Genomic DNA, 21117 nt, shown 5'->3' with positions numbered 1-21117 from the left:
CCTATAAACCCCAGGCGGACGAAAGGTCGAGTGTTGTTGAGTGTTGTTGAGTGTTGTTGATCTGAGAGACACACAGAGAAAGTGATATTTTCTGTCTGGATAGACCGCAGTCATGTCATACCGTGGAGACAGGATTAAGAGAATGCTTCCGAAGGTAAGAATCATCGTCAACAGTTGAAAGAATTCATTCTGTCTCGTTTAAACATTGACAACACACTGTATGTACAGCGTACATTTGTTTTTCTCAGTGTTTGTTTCTCATCCTTGTGTTCTCAAGACATATCTTCGCAAACATGTGGCCCATGAAATAAACGTCGTACTGACTCACTTCACAGACCTTGTGCCCATGATGAAAAAATATGGTAAGAAGCAAAACGACAGCTCGCCGTCTCTTGCTGAGCTCGTGGAAAGTTTCAACAAGTGCTCTAAACAATACAGTCATTGTCGTATTTATTTTATGTTTTCTTACAGTTTACAACAATGGAACCACAAAGGACTTGATGAGTCTGAGTGGAACCATTCCTGTCATTTTTAAAGGTAACAATGACTTTGCATGTTGTGCTGTGTGAGCTGATGAAACAGCAAAATTGCGACTAGAAGCTCACTTTGACATGGATTCTCATCAGTTCAAATCCAAAATAAGAAATTGCTTCTCCCCCCATTCTTACACAAGACATGAACTACAACATCCCGGTGTGCCTGTGGATTGAGGAAAGCTACCCCCAAACTGCTCCCATCTGCTACGTCACACCCATTCATGGGATGGTGATCCTCAGAGGAAAGTACATCTCCAGCGGTGGTGAAGTCACTCTGCCTTACCTGGAGGAGTGGAACACTGTGAGAACTACGACCTTTTCTTGTACTCTTTGACAAGACTGAATGTACAAAAAAGACAGAAATGGCATCATCAGGGGTTCAGGACTGATGATGAAATATACAGTGTGGTTTAGAGCTTTACAACTCTGGTTTATCTGTGTGGCTTTTTCTTTGCCCTTTAGAGCCAATGTGACCTCGTGAGCCTACTGCAGGTGATGATTGCCACGTTTGGAGACTTCCCTCCTGTGTGCATGCAGCTTCACCCAGAGCCCGAACAAAGCTCTTGTAAGTCACACTCACACGAAGCCTCCATGCAGTTTCAAAACAACAGCAGAATATGAGCCCTAGATACGAGCTGGTGTAGATAAGACAGATCCAAGATTCATATCTGGGCCATACCTGATTGATTGTGAATCTAGGTTCCTTCCTTATAAATCTAGGGCTGCGAACACATTTCTCTTGCCAACATGTTTATGAGTTTGCTGTGACTGATAAACTTCCCTTCATGAATGAGAAAATCTGTACTTTTTTTTCTAGGTGGGCAGCAGTTCCACAGACAAGCAGAGGTGCTTTCAAACATGGATGAAAGTTTATATGTGTATTTAGCCAGAGACGACGGTCAACCTTTCCAGCAAGAATATGAAACCAACTGTTAGTTTGTTGTGTGAATTATTTGTGCGGAGATGACAGAGTCAGATCAGTCTCAATACTAATTAAAGCACACAGCGGGATTCACAAATGTATTTGGGCATTTATACATAAATGACTGTTCCCATATGAATAGAAAAAATAGAAATATAAAGCAAATCCACATATAAATGCCAAAAAAAAAATAAGGATCACAAATGTATTTCTCATGCACACACAAATATTACTTGTTTTAAATATATGTGGTAGAAATGCACAAGTGTTTAAAAGTATTTGCAGTTTTCATCAACAACATATTTGGATGTTGTTACATTTTAATGTTACAGTTGAAGCTGCATTTACATCCAGCTTGTTATTTCTGAACTGCACTGCATTTGTGTGTGGGTAGCCAATCAGATGGTTTTGTCTGTTTCAGCCAATCAGGTAGGCATGGATTGAAGGATATTTTAGGGTGTTTTACAGGAATGTACAATGATAACTCTATTTGTGTGCCTTGATATATATCTACGTGGAGAGAGTTGTTTACATATAAATCCTGAAATACATTTGTGAATCCTTCTGTGTTAATTCATTAAGACTGAGCCTGATCTGACTCCTTAGAATACTGTTTGTGTGTTGCATGTGATTAAGTATTTTACCCTGTGCACGGTGTCAAATGGTATCCATTTATTATTGTATGTATCATTAATTCATAATGTCAGACAGATAACACCTATTTTTGAAATGATTTACACTGTAAATGTAGGAGCATGTGATGATAACATACCTGCTCTGTTTGATGTGAATGTATTGCATTATTTTTTAAATGTTTTTAAATGTTTTTCATGTGAGCATAACAAACTACTTTGGGATCTGAATGTCTGAATTTTAATTGGCTCAAATTGATTTACAAGCGACCCATAAAGCTGTGCCTGAACAGCACACAAAGGCATTTGTTGTGCTCTTATCCTCAAATGTTGTGGACTTTTGACCAGTGAAGAGAGAAGTTATAAACTGAGCAAAAAACATGCACTGCTAGGTGCAGTCCAATAAAACATGGCCTGTTATAAAAAAAAAGTGCAGCTCACCTGATTTCGACAGAGCATACTGAACAGATATTCTGACCACACCATAACAGTGCTTTTTAAGGTTGTTCATTAGTGCAAGTCATGTTTTTGCTTGTTGTTGTAATCTGTCACTGTTACTGTGTTTAAAATTGCTGTGATTTATTTGGTAATGGATGCTTAAGATACATTCTGGATTAGTCTCAACTTTTTATACAGAGTCAAAAGCCAAAACCATTCCAAAAAACAAGCCTTTTAGTTTACATCATTATCCATCCTCATGTGAAAAGTGGCACATTGATCCTGGTATTGTAAATCAAGTCCCATTCTAAACAAGTTTGTGTGCATTGTTTTTATTATTGTAGGAATGACTTTTGGTAGAATTGCCAAACCAACAGTTTTGTATAATTACTAAGCAAACTTTTGATTTTGCCCTAATATGTGATGTGTGAACAAAACTCATCTAACGCAATTTATCCCTCAACTCTAGGTGGTTTCATATTAAATCTGTCATCCTGAATTCCGAGATGTGTATTTAATGAAATTTTCTTCCTTGAATTGCTTTTTGGCTAGCCTTCACAGTTTGGGAAACTATTTCTGTTCTTTTTCATATAATCAGGTCACTTAATGCAGCAAGAGTTAGAACTTGACTATGTCTGCATCTGTTTTCACTCAGCCACCTTTGATTGAGTTATTTGATTTGTTAGAGAATAACAACGTGCATAAAATGATAGTTTATCTGATGAATCATTAAAAATACAGCACTGGATCAGCTCAAATCTGTAAGAGACAATATGGTCATGACAATATGGTGCTTATGAAAATAAAATACATAACTGTGCCATAGCTGAGGTGGAAAGTCACACCTACAGTACGAGTCAATTATCTGCATACATACTGTCTTAGTGATGACGTAAATGAAAGGACTGAAATTGGATTATTACTTAGTTTTTCTTGCAGACCCCTTGGCTATAGTTCAGACTGCGAAGGTTCCCCCGGACCACACCTTGGGAACCACTCGTCTACTGCCAACGTCACACGCGGACCGGAAGCTGCCAGGTGGAATGCCGGAAATTCCTGTTGTTGACTATCGGATATTTGTTTTTCGGCCTCTTTACAGACCTACTGACTACCTGTTTTTGTCTACTTTCTATTTTTGCTTTATTTAGTGAGTGTTAAGGGGTCAACGACAGAGACATTATTCGTGTTGGATTGGAGGGCTTCATATAAACACCGAGTCAATTGTAGTCGGGCCCGAGGCTGGGCTAACTTTAGCCTAGCATTCACTGAAGACCTGCTAGCTAGCGTTAGCTTGTATTAGCTGCCACTCCAGCTGGCTTAAAAGTCAGCTGTTCACTCATTTAGCTCATTCATAACAGTTAAAACAAACACTCAAAAACCATGGCAGTTGTCAACGAAGGTGCCCTGAAGAAAATGCTGAAGGTAAGCCAGCTGCTCAACTGTTGCGGCACTTGCTGGCCAATAGTAGCAAGTCAGCCAGTGTTACCGATACCAAACATGACAACGTTACCAGTAGCTAGTTAGCAGAGTCACGTTTCTGGAGTGGATAATTATTAATTAACGGCCAGTTTTCCCCTCAAGTTTAGTTTGTTAAACATTTGATTTTGTTATAAAGGGTCACTATTGAGAGGCATTCAGTTAAGACCCCACCTATTGTGTTTGACAGGCTAGCATAGCCACCTGGCTAACACCGCTAATATTGTAGCTATAAGCTTGCTTTCTAAACGTCATTTCTTGAGCGTGACTGTTTTTCACCCATTTTTTGAAACAACGTTTTCATATGCTAGTTATCTTTTTACCGCCCGTATAACATTTTCTGACGCTTGTAATCTTAATGAAGAATACACTGTTTGGTTGATTTTCATTGCTATTTGAATTAAGCATAAATTATTTATGTATAAGGCAGCCACTGGGTCATTCTAAATTGCAGAAGTTAAGGCTCAATCAGCCATTTTTGATAATGCAAATTACTGGTGTATTCATTTTATTTAGACTTATACATTAAATATAAGCTGTCAGTATACTAACATAGATTGTGTTTCTCCCCTCTTCTTTTGTTGTCATCGTTCAGCAATATAAATACAGAGATCTGACTGTTCGTGAGATAACCAATGTCATCTCCCAATACAAGGACTTGAAGCCGCTTATGGATGCTTATGGTAAATTGATGATAATGATCTCCTGTTTTTTGACTGTCTGGTCTCAGTTTTATATTCTGTGCTTTAGGGATGCACGATAGCTGTTTTTTTAACACGGATACCGATAACATTCAGCTCCTAAAGGCAGATACCCATAACCGATAACTGATAACACACATATCTAATTTCATGACATCAATACTACGAACAAAGCCAAAAACAGTTTTGACTCTTTAAAAGAAGAAATATTTATTTTTTCCAATGAAAAACTACTGGCAAACCTCTCAAACATTTTCTTAAAGCTATCAAACAAACCTACTTGATATCTCCATTCAATATAAATAAGGTGCTTACTTACTGTTATAGAAAATAAAGGCCTCTTGAACTGATGCATATACATGCATCAGGATAACAAACTGAAAAAGTGCATTCCAGAAGTTTACAAAAAAATAAATATACATAGAAAATTAATGCACTGACACAAGTTAGATTCAAACATTTCTATGTAAACAAACTGAAAAAAGTGCATTCCTCAATGACAATATGTCATTGTAACATGTGGAAAAATACTGCGAATATCAATTCAAGTCAGCAACTAACAAAATTATGACCGAGTTAACGAGTTGTTTTCTGGCATGAGGGGGTATTCTTGATTTTTCCCAGTGAGATAGTTTTTCTGATTATGCCGATGCCACTTGAACGCAGCATTCACTGCAGGCCATTCGGGTCTCATAGTGGGAGTGAGGCTGTAGATATTCTTTTTTGTGCAATACTTTTTATTACTACTGTTTGCTATTTTATTATTATGTATATAATTTTTACTGCTTGCTATTTTGATATTTTGTTATGTATAGTTTGTTCTTTATAGTCTTATTCTACTGTGTGTAATGCTGCTGCTGAACTGCAGTTTCCCAGCTTGCGATAAATAAAGTATATCTATCAATCTATCTATCTAGGCACTGACGTGCTGACAAAAATATAAATGTTATTGGGGCTATTCGTCATGATATCGGACTTATCGGAATGAGATCATAATTTCCTGTTATCAGCCCGATAATTATCGTGCACCCCTACTATGGTTATATGATGATATACATCCAGCTTGTTTTGCTTGTTGATGTGGAAACTTCTTGTATTTCAGTGTTTAATGATGGATCAACAAGAGACCTGATGAGCTTGACAGGAACAGTCCCAGTGAGCTACAGAGGTAGAGAGAATATTTCTCTTGCTTTTTAGGAAACAGTTTTTCTACAAAAACATATTGAGCTCATGATTCCTTTGTAGAATTTGAAACACAGGGGCATAGACAGTTAAGTGTCAGTTTCCATTTAGTTTTGTTTATGCTTACCTACTCCTACCTCCTTCCTCTCTTTTGTGTTCACTCTAGCTTGCTCTATTTGTCATGCACTATCTCAAGCTAAACTTGCCATTTGTAGCCTGGAGTAAAGTAACAAATGTGTGTCTTTGTGTCAGCTGAGGTGACACAGAAAGAGGATCCATCTTAACGAAAACACACATACAATTTCAGAACCAGCATGTGTTCAGGCAAACAAACTGCATCATGCATTGTTTTACTCCAATATCAAGATGGGGTTGCAGGAGATTTTTAGACTGCAGAATATATATTTGTGTGTTGTACAGCATATTTTGATTTATAAACATGTGTAATAACATAGTTTGTCAAGTGTGAAAGGTGGGGTGATGATGAAATTGAGGTAGAAAAACAGTTATAACATTGTGTCTGTGTGTGTTTCCTGCAGGCAATGTCTACAACATCCCAGTGTGTCTGTGGTTGCTGGACACATATCCTTACAACCCTCCCATATGTTTTGTCAAACCTACCAGTGCCATGATGATTAAAACTGGCAAGCACATTGATGCCAACGGCAAGATCTACCTACCTTATCTACATGAGTGGAAGCATGTAAGTGCGAGGTCTTCAGTCAGTATTTTGAATGACAGACAGTTCATTTAGGCCATGACAATATGTGTGTAAGAGTGTGTAATATAAAATGTAAAAAACATGATTTAAAATGAATACTAAATAAATAGCTTTGTATAATGCTGTAAAAAATTTGAGTTATGACTTGACTTTGAGTTTTTGACATCTATAGAAGTTGGAGTTATCCTACAACACTATTTACTGCATAACAATAAGTTACACTGTAACTTTGTGGAATATCTTGAATCTGTCTGTGACTACCCATCTGTCAGCACAGATAGCGTAATCTTGATTGCCATAAATGTAGCTGTGGCTCCAGATAATGTTTGACAGTGACACACCTTTCGGTCATTTGAATAGCATTCTGCATTTCTTGTCTTGGTTAATAAAACTTGCCTTTTGCAATGTGTTTTCACAGCCTCAGTCAGACCTGTATGGTCTGATTCAGGTCATGATTGTAGTGTTTGGAGAGGAGCCTCCTGTGTTTTCTCGCCCCACCACACAAGCTCCCTACCAAGCCTTCCAAGCAGCTGGACCACCCAACCGTGAGTGGCATAGTTTCAGAAGAACAAGATGGTCCACTGACTGTTTTCATTCAAAGTGATATGGTGCTATTGAAATTATTAATGCACTGAACATCTCTCAGTACACTGAAATGTGTTTGTCCAACCCATTTATCACTGATGGCAGTTAAAGTATTAGAAACACCTCTAATAAAAGATACAGTTAATAAGCACCACAAACTACACCTTTCAAAATGTCTGTAAAGTTGACTAAACACCTTTCCAGAATAGTTAAAAAGAAATATTACAATCCTCATGAAGGTAGGATTAATTGTAAGGCTTAAAAAGTGTAACTTTAACCACGTGTCCCTATTTCTTCTTCAAAGTTCATAAATGATTTTTAATCATAATTCTCCATTTTGCCTAAACAATCACAAAATTGCAAAATATGTGCAGGTCATACTCAGCATTATTGCTGATGTTTATTGCCAGACTTGCCTTATTATTGTATCATGTTGTTAGTGATGCATTTATTTCCTTGAACACCAGGTGGAGCTCAGATACTACAGCACTCCATGAAAAATGAAAGTCATTGTGTCTGTGTGAGAAGAGATAAAGAATATTTTGACTTGTATGTTATCAGATCTGATTGTTTGATGCCTGATCTCTCTGTACTACAGCATCCTACATGCCTGGCATGCCAGCGGTCTCATCCTATGGCCCAAACCCAAACCCAGGGTAAGACTTTTGCTGAGCAGTTCTCAGCTCCCTCTCCAGCCCACACAAGTACACTGTATTCTCAACAAACCTGTCCTGACGTGTTTGTTTTCATGCTTTCTTAAGCAGCATATCACACAGAAGGAAATTTATTATTGAAACACAGTACAACTGGTTCACTTACACTTGTGTGAAACATTTGTTTAGATTAAACAGGAGTGAATGCACAATAGATAGCACACAAGGTTCAACATATGACATTGTTTTAATGGAAGATATGGAGCTTTTTGTCGATCATATTGTGTCATATTTGCAGAGGCTACCCAGGATACCAGTACCCATCTGGTAACTCCTACCCAGCCACTGCTGGACCTGCACACTACCCCACCCAGACTCCAGTTTCCACAGTGGGTATGTATCACATTTAGTATCACAGGTTGCTTTAATTCTCTTTCTCATTTGAAAGTTTAAGATTAGCACAGGATTCAAAAGTTTTTTGCTCAAGCACAACAAAAGGCAAGATGAATATGTTCTCTCAGAAATAGTGACTGTCTGCACTTCTCTATGCGCATATCTGTTTTTTTCTTAGTAATTCTATACACTGATTCAGCGCTCAGCCAAAGTTGAATTCGGCCCTGAAAACACAATGCAATACACCTTTCCATGGTCTTTAGTTAACCCTGAATGATGACACTTGACCTTTTGACTCAAACTCCCTCACCCTCTGTGTGACTTCGAAGGCGCGCTGAGCCGAAAGGTCTTTAGCGTAACTAGAGTGGGGAGCATTAAAGGCCAAAGGGTGGGATGGACCTGAAGGGAAAGGACCAGTTGCCCTTCCAGCTCTGCCACCCAGAAGCACTCAGCGCTATATTTAGTATGGGAACAGTTACTCCTCACAAAGACAGAACTATGATCTCGTTATCGGTGTTGTCCCATTTTCTAAAAAATAGTAATTAGTGACAGTTAGTTACCCCATTTAAAAGCAGGGCTGTGTGATATGACCGAAATCTCATATCCTGATATAGATCATTTCATATCCAGATAAGGATACATATCTTGATGTAGCACTTTTTCTGTATATTAAATAAATAAATAGCTTATGTAAAATGATCACATGTAGAGGCCCATTTCTTATTATAGTTTGAAAGTGCAAATTTTCAATTAAGCATGTAACAAACTATAAAATATTAATGTATAAGATTATATAGCTTATACATATACAGAAGGTCAAAAGAAAACACTTTTCAACTATAGTTGCAAACACGATCCAAGTCGGGTGTTTGTTTTGAGCACTGGACTGTACTTTTGTGCCTCTCATCCATAGACTCTCAGTACTGTTTGACACGATTGTTGCCTAGGTGGTAAAAGAGATTAGTACGGTCTATGTCAGACTTTTTATGTCTAAACCACATCCAGAAGTAACCCCTCTTTTAGGTACGAGCTCCTCGTTTTCTCTTGGCTGGTCAGAGTCTATCTCATGTCCAGAATTACATTGTTCTGTGTCACGTTCACTCCCCTCCATGTTTATTTCCTGCCTACATTTGTGCCCTGCAGAAGGACCACAAAGTGTCATTTTCCCATTATGCATGCCTAGTGCTGGACTGAGTAGTTTGTGAAATTTGCTGTTTTATATTGCAAAATGCAGATATTACTTTTTGTTAGTTTTCATAATGGGTCTGATGACATTTTTGACCCCGGGTGCATTTTATCATGCGTTCTGGAGAAGTGGAATTACAGTTCCCACTCCCAACACTGCTTGATACTTATCTGCTGTTCTAACATCAGGTACCACCAGTGAAATGCTGAACAAGGACCAGCATGCAGAAGGAGCTTTAGCTGTCTCCTATATTTAGTGTATGCCAGTAGACTACTCATATCGCAAGGCTGAATCAACTCTGACATTTGTAGTGCTGACCCCACACTGGACATGAGGTGGTCTTAACTCTCAAGACACCTATCAGTGCCTTTTTACTTACATAACCTGGTATTTATCAGTTTTTGAGCGTTTAGTTTGTAATGGTGTTTTACTTACTTATCTGTTCGATATTTTATTATTTTGGTTATTCTCATGTTCATATACATTATGTGTGAACAAAATATTAGAAAACCTGAAACATACAATTGTACTAACTTTGTGAATTCTAATAGAGCTTCAGTGAAATTCATGTGATGCAAATATCATATTTAGCCTTTTACTGGTGTGCAGCCCAATAGAACACCACAGAAGACTACAGCCTTATCATGAGGAAGAGTGTTTACTGCCGCAATGTTCTATTGGACTGCATTTTTACAGTGTGCAGGGATCCCCATTTTTCCCACAATTGTGGAAATGTTTTCTGTTTCTTCTCACATCTGCTCTTAACCTCTTCGTCTTAAGGCCCGGGCAGAGATGGCACCATTGGCGAGGACACCATCCGCGCATCTCTGATTTCAGCTGTGAGTGACAAGCTTCGCTGGAGGATGAAGGAGGAGATGGATAGAGCTCAGGCAGAACTGGATGCCCTGAAGCGAACAGAAGAGGACCTGAAGAAAGGACATCAGAAACTGGAGGAGATGGTTTCAAGACTGGACCAGGAAGTGGTGAGAGATACTCATCTTTTTCAATATTGTATCTGTATTTTTCTGTCCTCTGCTGTTTTTTTTCCCCCCATCATAACAAAAATTACATGGTTGTGATCATCATGTTTCTACTAGACTGAGGTGGACAGGAATATCGATCTGCTGAAGAGAAAGGATGAAGAGCTGAGTGAGGCATTGGAGAAGATGGAGAACCAATCAGAGAACAATGACATTGATGACGTCATTGTGCCCACAGCTCCGCTGTACAAACAGATCCTGAACCTGTATGCTGAAGAAAATGCAATTGAGGACACTATCTTCTACCTGGGAGAGGCCTTGCGCAGGGGCGTCATAGACCTGGAGGTTTTTCTCAAGGTGACCACATGAACACACGTCCTACACAGGACGTGTTCAGGCACAGCATTGAGTTTCGTGCATAATGTCAGCACCAAGATCCCTACACACAATCATTGTAATTACGTGTGTAAAACAGGAGAAAATAGACTTGAAGTGTAAAGAGTATGCTTTGGCTCATAGTTTTACACACGCATAGCACAAGTGACACGCCTGTATAGACAGTTGTATTGACTAGAAGAGCAGCATATTTGTTCTGTCAGACTGAAAAGCATCCTGTGTAGACACACTTGAGTAATCAGTGGTTTTAACCTTATTGACTCTTACTCTCTTTTGTTACAGCATGTACGCCTTCTGTCCAGGAAGCAGTTTCAGCTTCGTGCCCTCATGCAGAAAGCCCGCAAGACTGCCGGCCTTAGTGACCTCTACTGACCCTCCCCACTGACCTGGAAACATTCATATCTTCATGCTCTCTTCCTCTCTTCTCTTTATCCTCTCTTTTATTCCCTTTTTAACATCTTCTTGTTCAATCAGCTGCTGTCAATGTAATCTGTACTTATGAGACAGAAATCTGAACAGCAACAACAGAGAATTGTAAAAATGTATGAAGAATTGGACTTGGTCTTGTTGAGCACAGTGATATTTCAAACTGTGTGGCCACAGTTTGAATATGACATCATTTGTGTTTTGATCTGACCAAATATTTCTTTGAGATCAGTATGCATTAACAGCCACGAGCCAGTTACACAACATGACAGCATTACTTTTCCGCCCCAAAATTTGTTAAGAATTGCTGTGACCACGTTGTGAACCAGGTACTGTGGCTGACACAAAAACATGCTTGACACACACATCATGTTGGTTAAAGTGAGATGTGAGTCTGTTCCGTCTTTGTGATGTCACTGGGTTGGCGCACAGTGAATTAATGTGTTGTCCTGTATACAGTGGCATTTCAAAGTTTCTGTGATTGCTAGCTAAGTGAGTAAAAGATTACCCGATTTCCAAAATTCATAAAGTTAAAGATCTCTGTAATATTTTATGCATGATCAGTCCACCCTCATGCGTGACAGTTGGAGATTTCTTCCAAACATACCTTTGCTCATTGCAGCCAAAAAGTTTTATTTTAACTTCATCAGTCTACAGGACTCGTTTTCAAATCGCACATGTTTACTTGTTCCTTTGCAAACTTCTGAAGATGAATACTGTGGTGAGGATACAGGAAAGGTAAAGTTGAGGTGACTCTTCCATTTCATATTTGTGCAGGTGTTGCTACACAGAACAATGCACCACCACAGGAGAGTTTGCTTAACCTTCCTGAATATCTTTTGCAGTCAAACTGGGGGTTTGATTCGCCTTTCTAGCAAATCTACACTACTCTCTGAAAAGCTTTTTTGGTCTTCCAGACCTCAGCTTGACCTCCACCGTTCCTGTTAACTACCATATCTTCACGTATTATGAACTTTTATATTATTATTTTATACTATTATGAAAATAGCTACCTGGAAACTGTTTACAATCTTCTCATAGCCGCATCAATTATTTTAGTTTTCAGTGTGCTAGGCAGCTGCTTGCAGGATAGAATATTCATCTTTATGCCTTGTGGAAATCGGGTCATCTTTCACTCACTTGGCTAGTCACAATAACAAATTTTCACAAAGGGTGCCCAAACTTTTGCATGCCACTGTATGTTGCACTACAGGGTAGCCCACAGGTTCTGTTAGCAAATCCCTTTGCCAGACAAAGTCATTTGGCTAGTAAGCACAAATTGTTTGGGGCTAGTAGAGAGGGCCTTTGTATCGAGCCCCAGATGTCCATGCCATTCATAATGAAAAGGTTACGCTCTGATATAAATACCCATGGCAACCTTTCAGGAGGGACTGAGGTCGGCCTCGGGATTTAATGCTGCATGAGGTCTGGCGCCTATTCAGTAGCCATGGAGTCAAAGTGATCGCTTTTCATACAGTAGGGATGATGATGATCATGAGCCTGAACAGTTTTCACTCACTGTTCACTGTTTTGTTTGAGTCTGGTAATGAGCTAAATTTTAAGCCCCCATGCCCACCTGTCCTCACTACAATTTGTTTTTCCCTGTTGCTTGTTTGTGTGTGTGTGTGAGTGGGTCTGTCTGTCTGTCTCTCTCTCAACAGTGGTGTGAGTGAGGTTCTTTCATTGTCTGTCAGCTGCTCAGGTCTACCCTCCAGTCTGACATCAGTAAACAATCGTGTACATTGGTTGGTTTACTCTGTACAGTGTTTCTGTTTAAGGTGGACGACGGTCTTGACAGACTTTACAGGATTACAAAGGAAATTTTCACTTTTTTTTTCTTTTCTGCATTCCTGTGTTGTCCACTCATTCTCAGTCCTGCTGAGAGGTTTAAGTTTTCAATAAACTTAAGGAAGAAGTTGTGAATAAAGCCGGAGTGTACAAGGATACAGAAAATAACATACAAAAGAACTATTGTGCTGATCAAAAAGTTAACTTATGTAAAGTTTGCAGACAGGTCTCATTTAAACTAGCCTTTTACTAAATGCACTTTGAATTGTATGATAGAATATCTACTGTTATTTTTTTCTTGTTTCCAATTCAACCATAGACCATCTGTTCTTTTATATCTGTAGATTTATGTAAATCAGTACAAATAAAAGAAATCTGATTTAATGTTTCACCTCCATGTCATTTCATTAATATTTCACAATGTACTTTTCATTGTTCGATAGGTTACTAATCACTGAAAAGTAACCTCCAATTGTGTTTTTCTCTGTCGCACACACCTGTTGGACAAAGTCAACAAATATGATGACAGTTTTTAAAAAACACTGGTATTGGTCAGCAGGTGCAGCAGTATTTACCAACAGTAGGTGTCTGTGTTCACCTTGCCATGATGTCACAAATAGTTGCAAGTGACCACATTTTGATCTCTGGCATAAAAGCCTGTGCCATGCGTTGACCCATAGCTGTGCACTGAGAGCAGCTGAGTCAGCTGCCCTGTAAACACATACAAACTGCCTTTTGCTAGCTTGGATGACAAACACAGGACGGGACAAAGGACAGACTTGTATCTGTATCCTGGCAGATTTATTTGATGTTTACCACAAATAAAAATCAATATCCAGCTGCCATGACAGGTACATTTCTTGATTGAGTCAGGTGACTTTTAGACCACACCTAATGTCGTAATATTAATACATAAATAGATCTTAACAGTATTAACAGTTATAAATAATACCATCATTGTTCTCTTGATGTACTTTTTTCCAGAGTCAGGTGGATTAAAATAAATACAAAACCCTTTGAGGGTAATTAGGGTGTGCAAACAGACAGCTTCTGTAGGATTGTTAACGTTTATGATTCACAACCTGTTCTAAGGTCATGATTGCAGCTGAATCTTTCCCATTGGCTCTCTGTTATCTCTATGCTGAGCAGAATTATGGCAAGTCAATTCGTTGGCAACCGTTTAATTCTCTCAGATGAAACTGTTGATGCTTCTTACCAGTTCTTCAAACCTTACTTTTTAAAGAGTTTTTCTGTCAGTGCACTTGTGGTTAGGTTTGTTTACAAAGGCTTCAATGCCAACCAGCAGAAGTAGCATTGCTATTCTCAAATGATAAGGTACTTTGGTATCACAGGATTCTGGCCCAGTGATATTTGCAGCAGTGCACTTATGACTGTAGGTGGATAGGAAGCCCTCCTCATAGAGAATGGAATGTCTCCATTATACTCCAAATAAAAAATAAACAGAGATTACCAAGTGGAAAAAAACAACTGGCAACAATCACAGAATACACAGAATAAATACCATCTATAGACAAGGAGTATACAGAAGAAGCAACAGTGCACAGTAACATACAGTACGTATACAATTTGCAAAGGCCTTACATTTCATGTGTAGACAGGACAACAGATAAATACCCCCTCTCTCCAACACAGGCTGAGCTCAAAGACCAAAAGTATGAGTTGCATTTCTGGGAATTCTGTCATGGGGAGGGGAGGGGAGGGCGGGTGGTAGGCAGCACAGGACACCCATGTGTGAATATCTGAAGGTAAACTCTAGCCTCCACCGGTTTAGCTACAAACACTTGGCCTTTAGATATTCAGAGGTCTCATTCGCCCGCTTGGACACAGGAGGTACGGTGAGAGGGAGTCAGCCGCGCTGTAATGAGTGTAGTTTCAGGGTGGACTGGAGGACTCAGAGGAGTGCTCTTCACAGAGTGAGCTCCTTCTGTACGCCCCACAGGGTCTCAGCGCTCTTCACCAGCTGCTGCTCCTCCTCTGGCTTCAGTGTCATGTGAATCACGTCTGTCAGGCCGCTGTTGCCCAGGACACAGGGGATGCTGAGGAAGACCTCGTCCTTCACTCCGTGCATGCCCTGTATGATGAAGGGAACACAGTGAGGTTGCGGTTAGCGGGTCATTTCAGAATATTTGAAACAGGTACAGTATGTTTGTGTGAAGTAATCAGAACGATAAATTTCATCACGTCGTAATCTCCTCACCTGGACCAGAGTGGACACAGGGTGCACTTTGTGCAGGTTCTTCGTGATGCTTTCCACCAGGTCTGCCACAGACATACCAATGGCCCAGGAAGTGTAGCCCTTCAGCTTGATAACCTCATAAGCCCTGCAGTGCACACAATAAGACTTCATGAACTGAAGAGAAAAAAACGCTGTCGGCTTGTGTTCCTATTTGGGGCCGTGTTTGCTTCCACTTCTTCCTCTAATATCCCTCATCCATCTTCTCTCCAGATGTTTTCATGCTGAGAATTCAGCTGTTTATCACCATGGGGGAAGCACAAAATTGACTGTCTCTTGCATGCTTGGTCAGTATCTAAAGTTGTGCTGAGCTTGATGTATACAGAGTGAGAAAAAAGGAATTTCAGTTCATGTAAGTTGAGGTGAATATTTGATGAAAGGTAGTGAACCATAAACTCAAATCCATGACCTTACCTGGATATGTACACTACAGTTTCAAAATAACTCTGTCTTCCTGCTTTTATAAAATGTAAAAAATGTCTATTTCAAAAAAGCCCTCTCCTCTACTGGCCATGCAGGTGGAGAACGCTGCACTTTTGCTCATGGTCTTTGTTCTCTGCTGAGCCACCCGCTATGTAGAGTACATGTACTCCTTGTCTTTGTCCCTCTCCTGGAATCTTTTATTTCATATCCGAAACAAAGATCTTTGATAAATCACCTATTGTTTTGTACATGGTTGACCTTCCTAAGCACCTAGCTAGGGTGAGATAAGTCAGGACTGGCTGACAAGGCAATAATAGTACATATTAAAGTTTACTGGACAAACATCAATTAATTTTCAAAACAAAGACACAACTTCATAGTACAAAATCCAACAATAATGATCTGAATACTGATCAGGTGATATAGGTCATTTATGTTGAATCAGGGTTTAATCCTGTCTTGTATATCGTGGGGAGTGTACGTAAGGCCAGGAGCATGACTGCAAGTTCTGGTGTTACAGGAAGTAGCACAGCTATTGTCTTTGTACTGGCTGCCAGGATCGAGTGAGCCCTTCACACAGAGGCACACTGTACTTGTCACTGCTTGCCTTTTGGCCCACAGATTTGGTCTAATTCCTCTCCAGGCCTCGTCAGCCCCACTGGATTCAACTGAGTCTGCTGGCATTTTTAGTCTTTATGTTCATACTCAACTACAGGCCATTAAACCCAAAAGATCTGTTTCTATGTAGATGAAATTGATGAGCGTTCAGAGAGTTCTTTCCGATCTTTGGCGGATTACTGAAAATGAATTTGTACTCACCCATCAACCACCATCTTATGAACGTCCTTCCAGTTCTCACTGTCACCCTCAGTCCCCATTTTTGGGCTGAGGGCCTGCAGAGAAACTCCAGCAACATTGACTCCGCTCCACACCGGCACTATGAGAAACAGGCGCATAACAGTGATTAACTGTCCTGATTGCAAATGGGATACACAAAGGCAACCACGGCTGCATAAAGACGCAGCTGTGTTAAAAGGTTTGCCACACACCAACAGATAGGTACAGTGGACAGCTGTCAGGGATTTTATTTTTAATCAGAGCTGCATACCACTAGAGTCTCCGTGCTCTCCGATGATCCAGCCATGGCAGCTGGAAGGGTGGAGGTGGAGCCTCTCTCCCATGAGGTGGCGGAAACGGGCAGAGTCCAAGTTGGTGCCAGAGCCGATGACGCGGTGGCGAGGGAAACCGCTCAGCTTCCAGGCCACGTAGGTCAGGATGTCCACTGGAAATGATGAGAGGCGGCAACTCTTAGAAACGATGACCCTTTCAAGTGTGCTGAGCTACAGGTGGTAGTATTATACACATCATAGTTTTCTCCAGTACATTTCAACACTATTCTTTCCTCATTCACGCCTCCGCCATCTGATTAACCTGGGTTAGAAACCACCATCAGAATGCAGTTGGGGCTGTACTTGACGATGTTTGGGATGATGAACTTGAAGATGTTGACGTTGCGCTGCACCAGGTTCAGACGGCTCTCGCCCTCCTGCTGGCGGGCACCAGCAGTCACCACCACCACTCTGGAGTTGGCAGTCACACTGTAGTCTGGAAAATTGACGAGAAGAGAGATGCTTGGATGGAGCTACAGAGTAAACAGTTCCAGCAAGACAATTAAAAAACAAACCCTTCGAGAAACAAGGTCCGCAGTTAGTCCTGTGCGTGCTCACCTTTGTCGGCTACAATCTTGTGTGTCTTGAGGAAGAGGGATCCATGCTGCAGGTCCATGGCCTCACCCTTCAACTTGTCCTCCATCACATCAATCAGCGCCAGCTCATCACACAAGTCCTGATTATATACATACATACGTGCAATAAGTCACTCAACAACTTACTGCTCCCTATATATAGTGTCTCTTACAGCAAATATGTAGCCGTGAGGCTGACCTTTGAGTTATTTCTAGTAAGCGGCCTGATATAACAGTGAGGAACAACAGCATTTATCTCTGCCTTGATTATACAGCTGCATTAGTTGTAAGACCTGTGACCTGGTTTCTCTGAGGCCCTGTTGTTTCTCAGCTGGCACCGATCCAGCTAAATGATTGTGAATGGAACTGGACAATGTAAGGGAAATGCGGACTTTCCTCTCCAGTTTTGTTTGATAAGGCAGCATGGAGGTTTTTAGCATTTAACATTACACTAAGTTATCGTCCCATCTACATCCTCATTTCAACACTTTTTACACACGCAAGCACACACACACACACACACACACACACACACACACACACACACACACACACACACACACACACAGCTCTTTCTCTTCACCTCACACCTCCTCTCCTTCTTTCTGCCTCACCTTGAGCAGTATGCTGATGGCAGAGGCCATGCCCACCATGCCGACACCCACCACCGTCACCTTGTTCCTGCTGCCAACAGGCTCCTCCTTCATCACGTGGCTAATCAGCTTCTCCTTGGTGGACATCTGTGGAAAGCAAAGAGGTGCGGGAGGAGGGTGCGGCATGTGAGTGACGTGGAGGCCAAATGGGGGAAAGAACAGGGGGGGAAGAAAGGGAGAAAGGGGGAGCATGTGATGGAAAAGAGGGGAAAAAGTCGGGAGTGGGGTATAAAAGGGTGAAGAGAGAGGGTGAGAGTGAAAAGCGAGAGGCAGGAAAGTAGTGCTGCATAATGTATGTGACAGTTTGAATGTGCTGCTACTAACGGGCCCACGCCAGGGCAGACGTGACAGCTCCCTCATCTGACAACGATTGAGTCAAACTTGGATTTCCCTTTTTATCTCTGTTACAAAACTAGAAGAGTGCCCTTCTCTTAACCCCACAGACATTATTTCCAGTTCCAGTTTCGTAGCCACGAGTCCACCACTCTCTATCATGTTTACTTCCATAAATGGTTTATGGACAGCAATTCCTGCCTCACAGCGCCTCTCTGGGTCTCCGTGGTAACCCCTGTCTGGGAAAGTACTGCAGCCTGTCACCGTACAGCACAGACCATCACCAGCTGACGTCACAGACTACTATTTATGTTTCCTGGTTAGGCAGCCATGGCCGAGTGCTCACACTCACAGAAGTTTACATCACCAGCGTTACTGGGCTGATGTGCAGACAAGCACGTAGTGGAGTATCCGACCGCATTAATACACTGTAATACCTTCCCCGAGAGGATATTTAAGACCTCTCCATGGTGAGTTTGCACACAATTGTAGGATCTGGTAAGTGGGACAGTCATACTATCCTCTTATCCAATTATCCCTCACTCTGAGGTGAGCTGAAAGCTTACTACATACCAGGACCTGTCCCTGAGGTGAGCAGGGTTTGTGCTGTACAAGAGGACCCTTTGTTATCTTACAGTAGAAGATTACAGTAGATGTTCAGTACTGGCCAGAGTTCCTTCCTTTATCGCTGAAATACGCTGTACAAACCAGCCAATTCACTGCTGTAGCATGACTCAACGAGGATTACAAGAAGGATTATTAGTAGCTGAAAGAATTTAATGCGATATAGTTAGAAAGGGAGAGGGAGATGGATGTTTTGTGTCAAGCTTTGGATTATATTCATTTCTGGGACTTAACGTAAGTGGACAACTAAGGCTGCTTTGTGCAGCTGTATTATCATATTTCCCAGTACATTGTGACATTTACTTTACTTGATCAGCAGCAGTGTGGGGGAGTCAGCGGGGGTTCACTGAACTCTGATGGGGTGTCAAGTGTCACAGCTGAGTTTTAGTATCCGGCCTTTCACAATCCAATTTTGCAGATGACTGGGATTACATTTTATGCCATCAAACTCGAATTTTCATTCAAAGCAGGAAGAACTGCATTTTGTTTGCACAGTGAATGGAATGTAGTCTGACAATCTCACTGGCCAACAGGTGGCAAATAACGCATATTCATCCGCAACACTGCCAAACCTGGGACCAGTCTGATTAATCAGAAAATAAAGACTGTTGCAGCACCTGCAGCGCCAACATCACTCTCCCTGAGATCTGCCTCCTCATGGCTCAGCACGTGAACGCAGTGCTTTTCCAGCGCCAGGTTCGTTCATGGTCACGGCTGCTGTCTGGCTGACGGCCGCCACCGGCAGCAGAGGGTATATGTAACCACTTGTGTAACACTGCGTATATTACATCAATACAAACAATATCAGGGAAACAGACTTCACCTGCAATTTACCCTTATTCTGTTAACCTAACCCAATTAGCATATCAGGTATCTCTTATTCTCGCGGGCATGTAAATAGTTTCTTATGTGCATAATTTCTGGCCTCATACTTAAAACTCATGAATTGAACTGACATGAGCGTTACTGTAACAAGTAGGAAAGCTACAGCCCTGCATCATCCTGCTTCTGCTACTGTTTTACGAAAAAAAAAAAGTATTTATGTGAATATGAATGAATTACAAGAACCCTCATTCCACAAATGGAACACATGAAGAAGAGTAAAAACTCACAACCAGGCAACACTATCAGTACTGATCGCGACACGCCCCTCTCAGTATCCTCAAAAAATGCGCATCAGGTTGGCAAGCCCCCCATTTACCTACTAAAGTCCACGTTCAAGCAAACGCCTCAAAATAAAGATGACTTCTGCTCGCGGTGTGCAGGTGAGGTCCTGTCTAATGTTCTACTCAGACGGGTTATCTTGTCTTACCTTGAGGCTTCAGTTAGAAAGGTGAGAAGACCGAAGTGGAATGTGTCTGCTCCTCGTGAGGACGTCTCTTCCGCAGAAATGGTGCTGCGGAGGGGGAGCCTCGCGCTATTTAAAGACGGCCCCTCTGTGCACGTTCCCTACGTGTATGCTAATGAGCGCGAGTGTAGCGGCTGCGCGTGCTGCGGGTCACGTCCGAGGCAGGATGCGGCAGAGGCTGCGCGCTTCCGGCCGGCTCACATTTCTTGGTAGTGATTGTAGGAAGAAATTTTGTAATTGTAGAAAAAACAAATTGTGTGCTACGCCCTTCGTTCCCGTCCTGGAATGATAATATTATGAAAACCATCTCTGTCATTTGGCGTTTGCGGAGCTGCTACAAACTGCCAGCTTCATTAAAATTACATCCACCTGAAACGTCACTGGCAGATGACAGGCGGCAAATATGTAGTTCAAGTATGGCGGAAAAGATAAGCAATATTTCGTCAGAAGACTGTTTTTGTACTAACGCAATTTTGCCACTTACAATTGTTGTAAAGAGCATTTTGTGTAATTTCGCTGGTAGCACGGCTCAGCTGGCGGATGTGTGATACGTGATGTCGTAGTGATGATCTTACAGTATGACTCATCTGTGGGATTCAACTTGGAAACTTCAATCTGGAAGTTTGGGTTAGATGTGCCAAGTGTTTAGCGTAAATTAACGTAGTGGAACAGTAATCTGCCGTATTTTAAACAATGTTTTTATATCTTTTCAACACATAAACT

At 41.1% G+C, this 21117-nt stretch overlaps 3 protein-coding genes across 3 annotated transcripts; 2 read left to right on the top strand and 1 right to left on the bottom strand.

Moving 5' to 3' along the window:
• Positions 1 to 112: 112 nt before the first annotated feature.
• On the top strand, positions 113 to 1472 carry zgc:123278 (uncharacterized protein LOC641569 homolog). The gene is made up of 6 exons (XM_041938623.1): positions 113 to 154; positions 278 to 362; positions 472 to 537; positions 674 to 837; positions 999 to 1101; positions 1354 to 1472. Exons 1-6 carry the CDS (start codon positions 113 to 115, stop codon positions 1470 to 1472), a joined length of 579 nt encoding a protein of 192 aa, XP_041794557.1.
• A 2090-nt stretch (positions 1473 to 3562) lies between these two features.
• Positions 3563 to 13399, top strand: tsg101a (tumor susceptibility 101a). Its single transcript, XM_041939907.1, has 10 exons — positions 3563 to 3950; positions 4600 to 4687; positions 5808 to 5873; positions 6427 to 6590; positions 7027 to 7153; positions 7792 to 7849; positions 8145 to 8239; positions 10206 to 10408; positions 10523 to 10762; positions 11084 to 13399. The coding sequence occupies exons 1-10, from the start codon at positions 3909 to 3911 to the stop codon at positions 11171 to 11173; spliced, it is 1173 nt and encodes a 390-aa protein (XP_041795841.1). The 5' UTR covers positions 3563 to 3908; the 3' UTR covers positions 11174 to 13399.
• A 1317-nt stretch (positions 13400 to 14716) lies between these two features.
• Positions 14717 to 20439, bottom strand: ldha (lactate dehydrogenase A4). Its single transcript, XM_041939908.1, has 8 exons — positions 20359 to 20439; positions 18051 to 18176; positions 17420 to 17537; positions 17124 to 17297; positions 16801 to 16974; positions 16512 to 16629; positions 15234 to 15357; positions 14717 to 15107 (listed from the first exon to the last, which is right to left on the bottom strand). The coding sequence occupies exons 2-8, from the start codon at positions 18174 to 18176 to the stop codon at positions 14943 to 14945; spliced, it is 999 nt and encodes a 332-aa protein (XP_041795842.1). The 5' UTR covers positions 20359 to 20439; the 3' UTR covers positions 14717 to 14942.
• Between the last annotated feature and the right edge of the window lie 678 nt (positions 20440 to 21117).

Source organism: Chelmon rostratus, chromosome 6 (genome assembly GCF_017976325.1).
Source record: "Chelmon rostratus isolate fCheRos1 chromosome 6, fCheRos1.pri, whole genome shotgun sequence".
Classification (NCBI taxonomy): domain Eukaryota; kingdom Metazoa; phylum Chordata; class Actinopteri; order Chaetodontiformes; family Chaetodontidae; genus Chelmon; species Chelmon rostratus.
The sequence above is the reverse complement of the archived record's forward strand: the minus strand, read 5'-3'. Positions and strand labels throughout refer to the sequence as shown.

Bases quoted from the DNA above. Each gene is read 5' to 3' on its own strand.
- zgc:123278 (XM_041938623.1), top strand. From the start codon at position 113: ATGTCATACCGTGGAGACAGGATTAAGAGAATGCTTCCGAAG. The intron at 155-277 runs GTAAGAATCATC...TGTGTTCTCAAG, and splicing joins TTAAGAGAATGCTTCCGAAG to ACATATCTTCGCAAACATGT. The intron at 1,102-1,353 runs GTAAGTCACACT...TTTTTTTTCTAG, and splicing joins AGAGCCCGAACAAAGCTCTT to GTGGGCAGCAGTTCCACAGA.
- tsg101a (XM_041939907.1), top strand. From the start codon at position 3,909: ATGGCAGTTGTCAACGAAGGTGCCCTGAAGAAAATGCTGAAG. The intron at 8,240-10,205 runs GTATGTATCACA...CTTCGTCTTAAG, and splicing joins GACTCCAGTTTCCACAGTGG to GCCCGGGCAGAGATGGCACC. The intron at 10,409-10,522 runs GTGAGAGATACT...TGTTTCTACTAG, and splicing joins CAAGACTGGACCAGGAAGTG to ACTGAGGTGGACAGGAATAT.
- ldha (XM_041939908.1), bottom strand. From the start codon at position 18,176: ATGTCCACCAAGGAGAAGCTGATTAGCCACGTGATGAAGGAGGAGCCT. The intron at 16,975-17,123 runs GTTAATCAGATG...CATCATTTCCAG, and splicing joins GATGGTGGTTTCTAACCCAG to TGGACATCCTGACCTACGTG. The intron at 15,108-15,233 runs GTGAGGAGATTA...TTCATCATACAG, and splicing joins CTGTGTCCACTCTGGTCCAG to GGCATGCACGGAGTGAAGGA.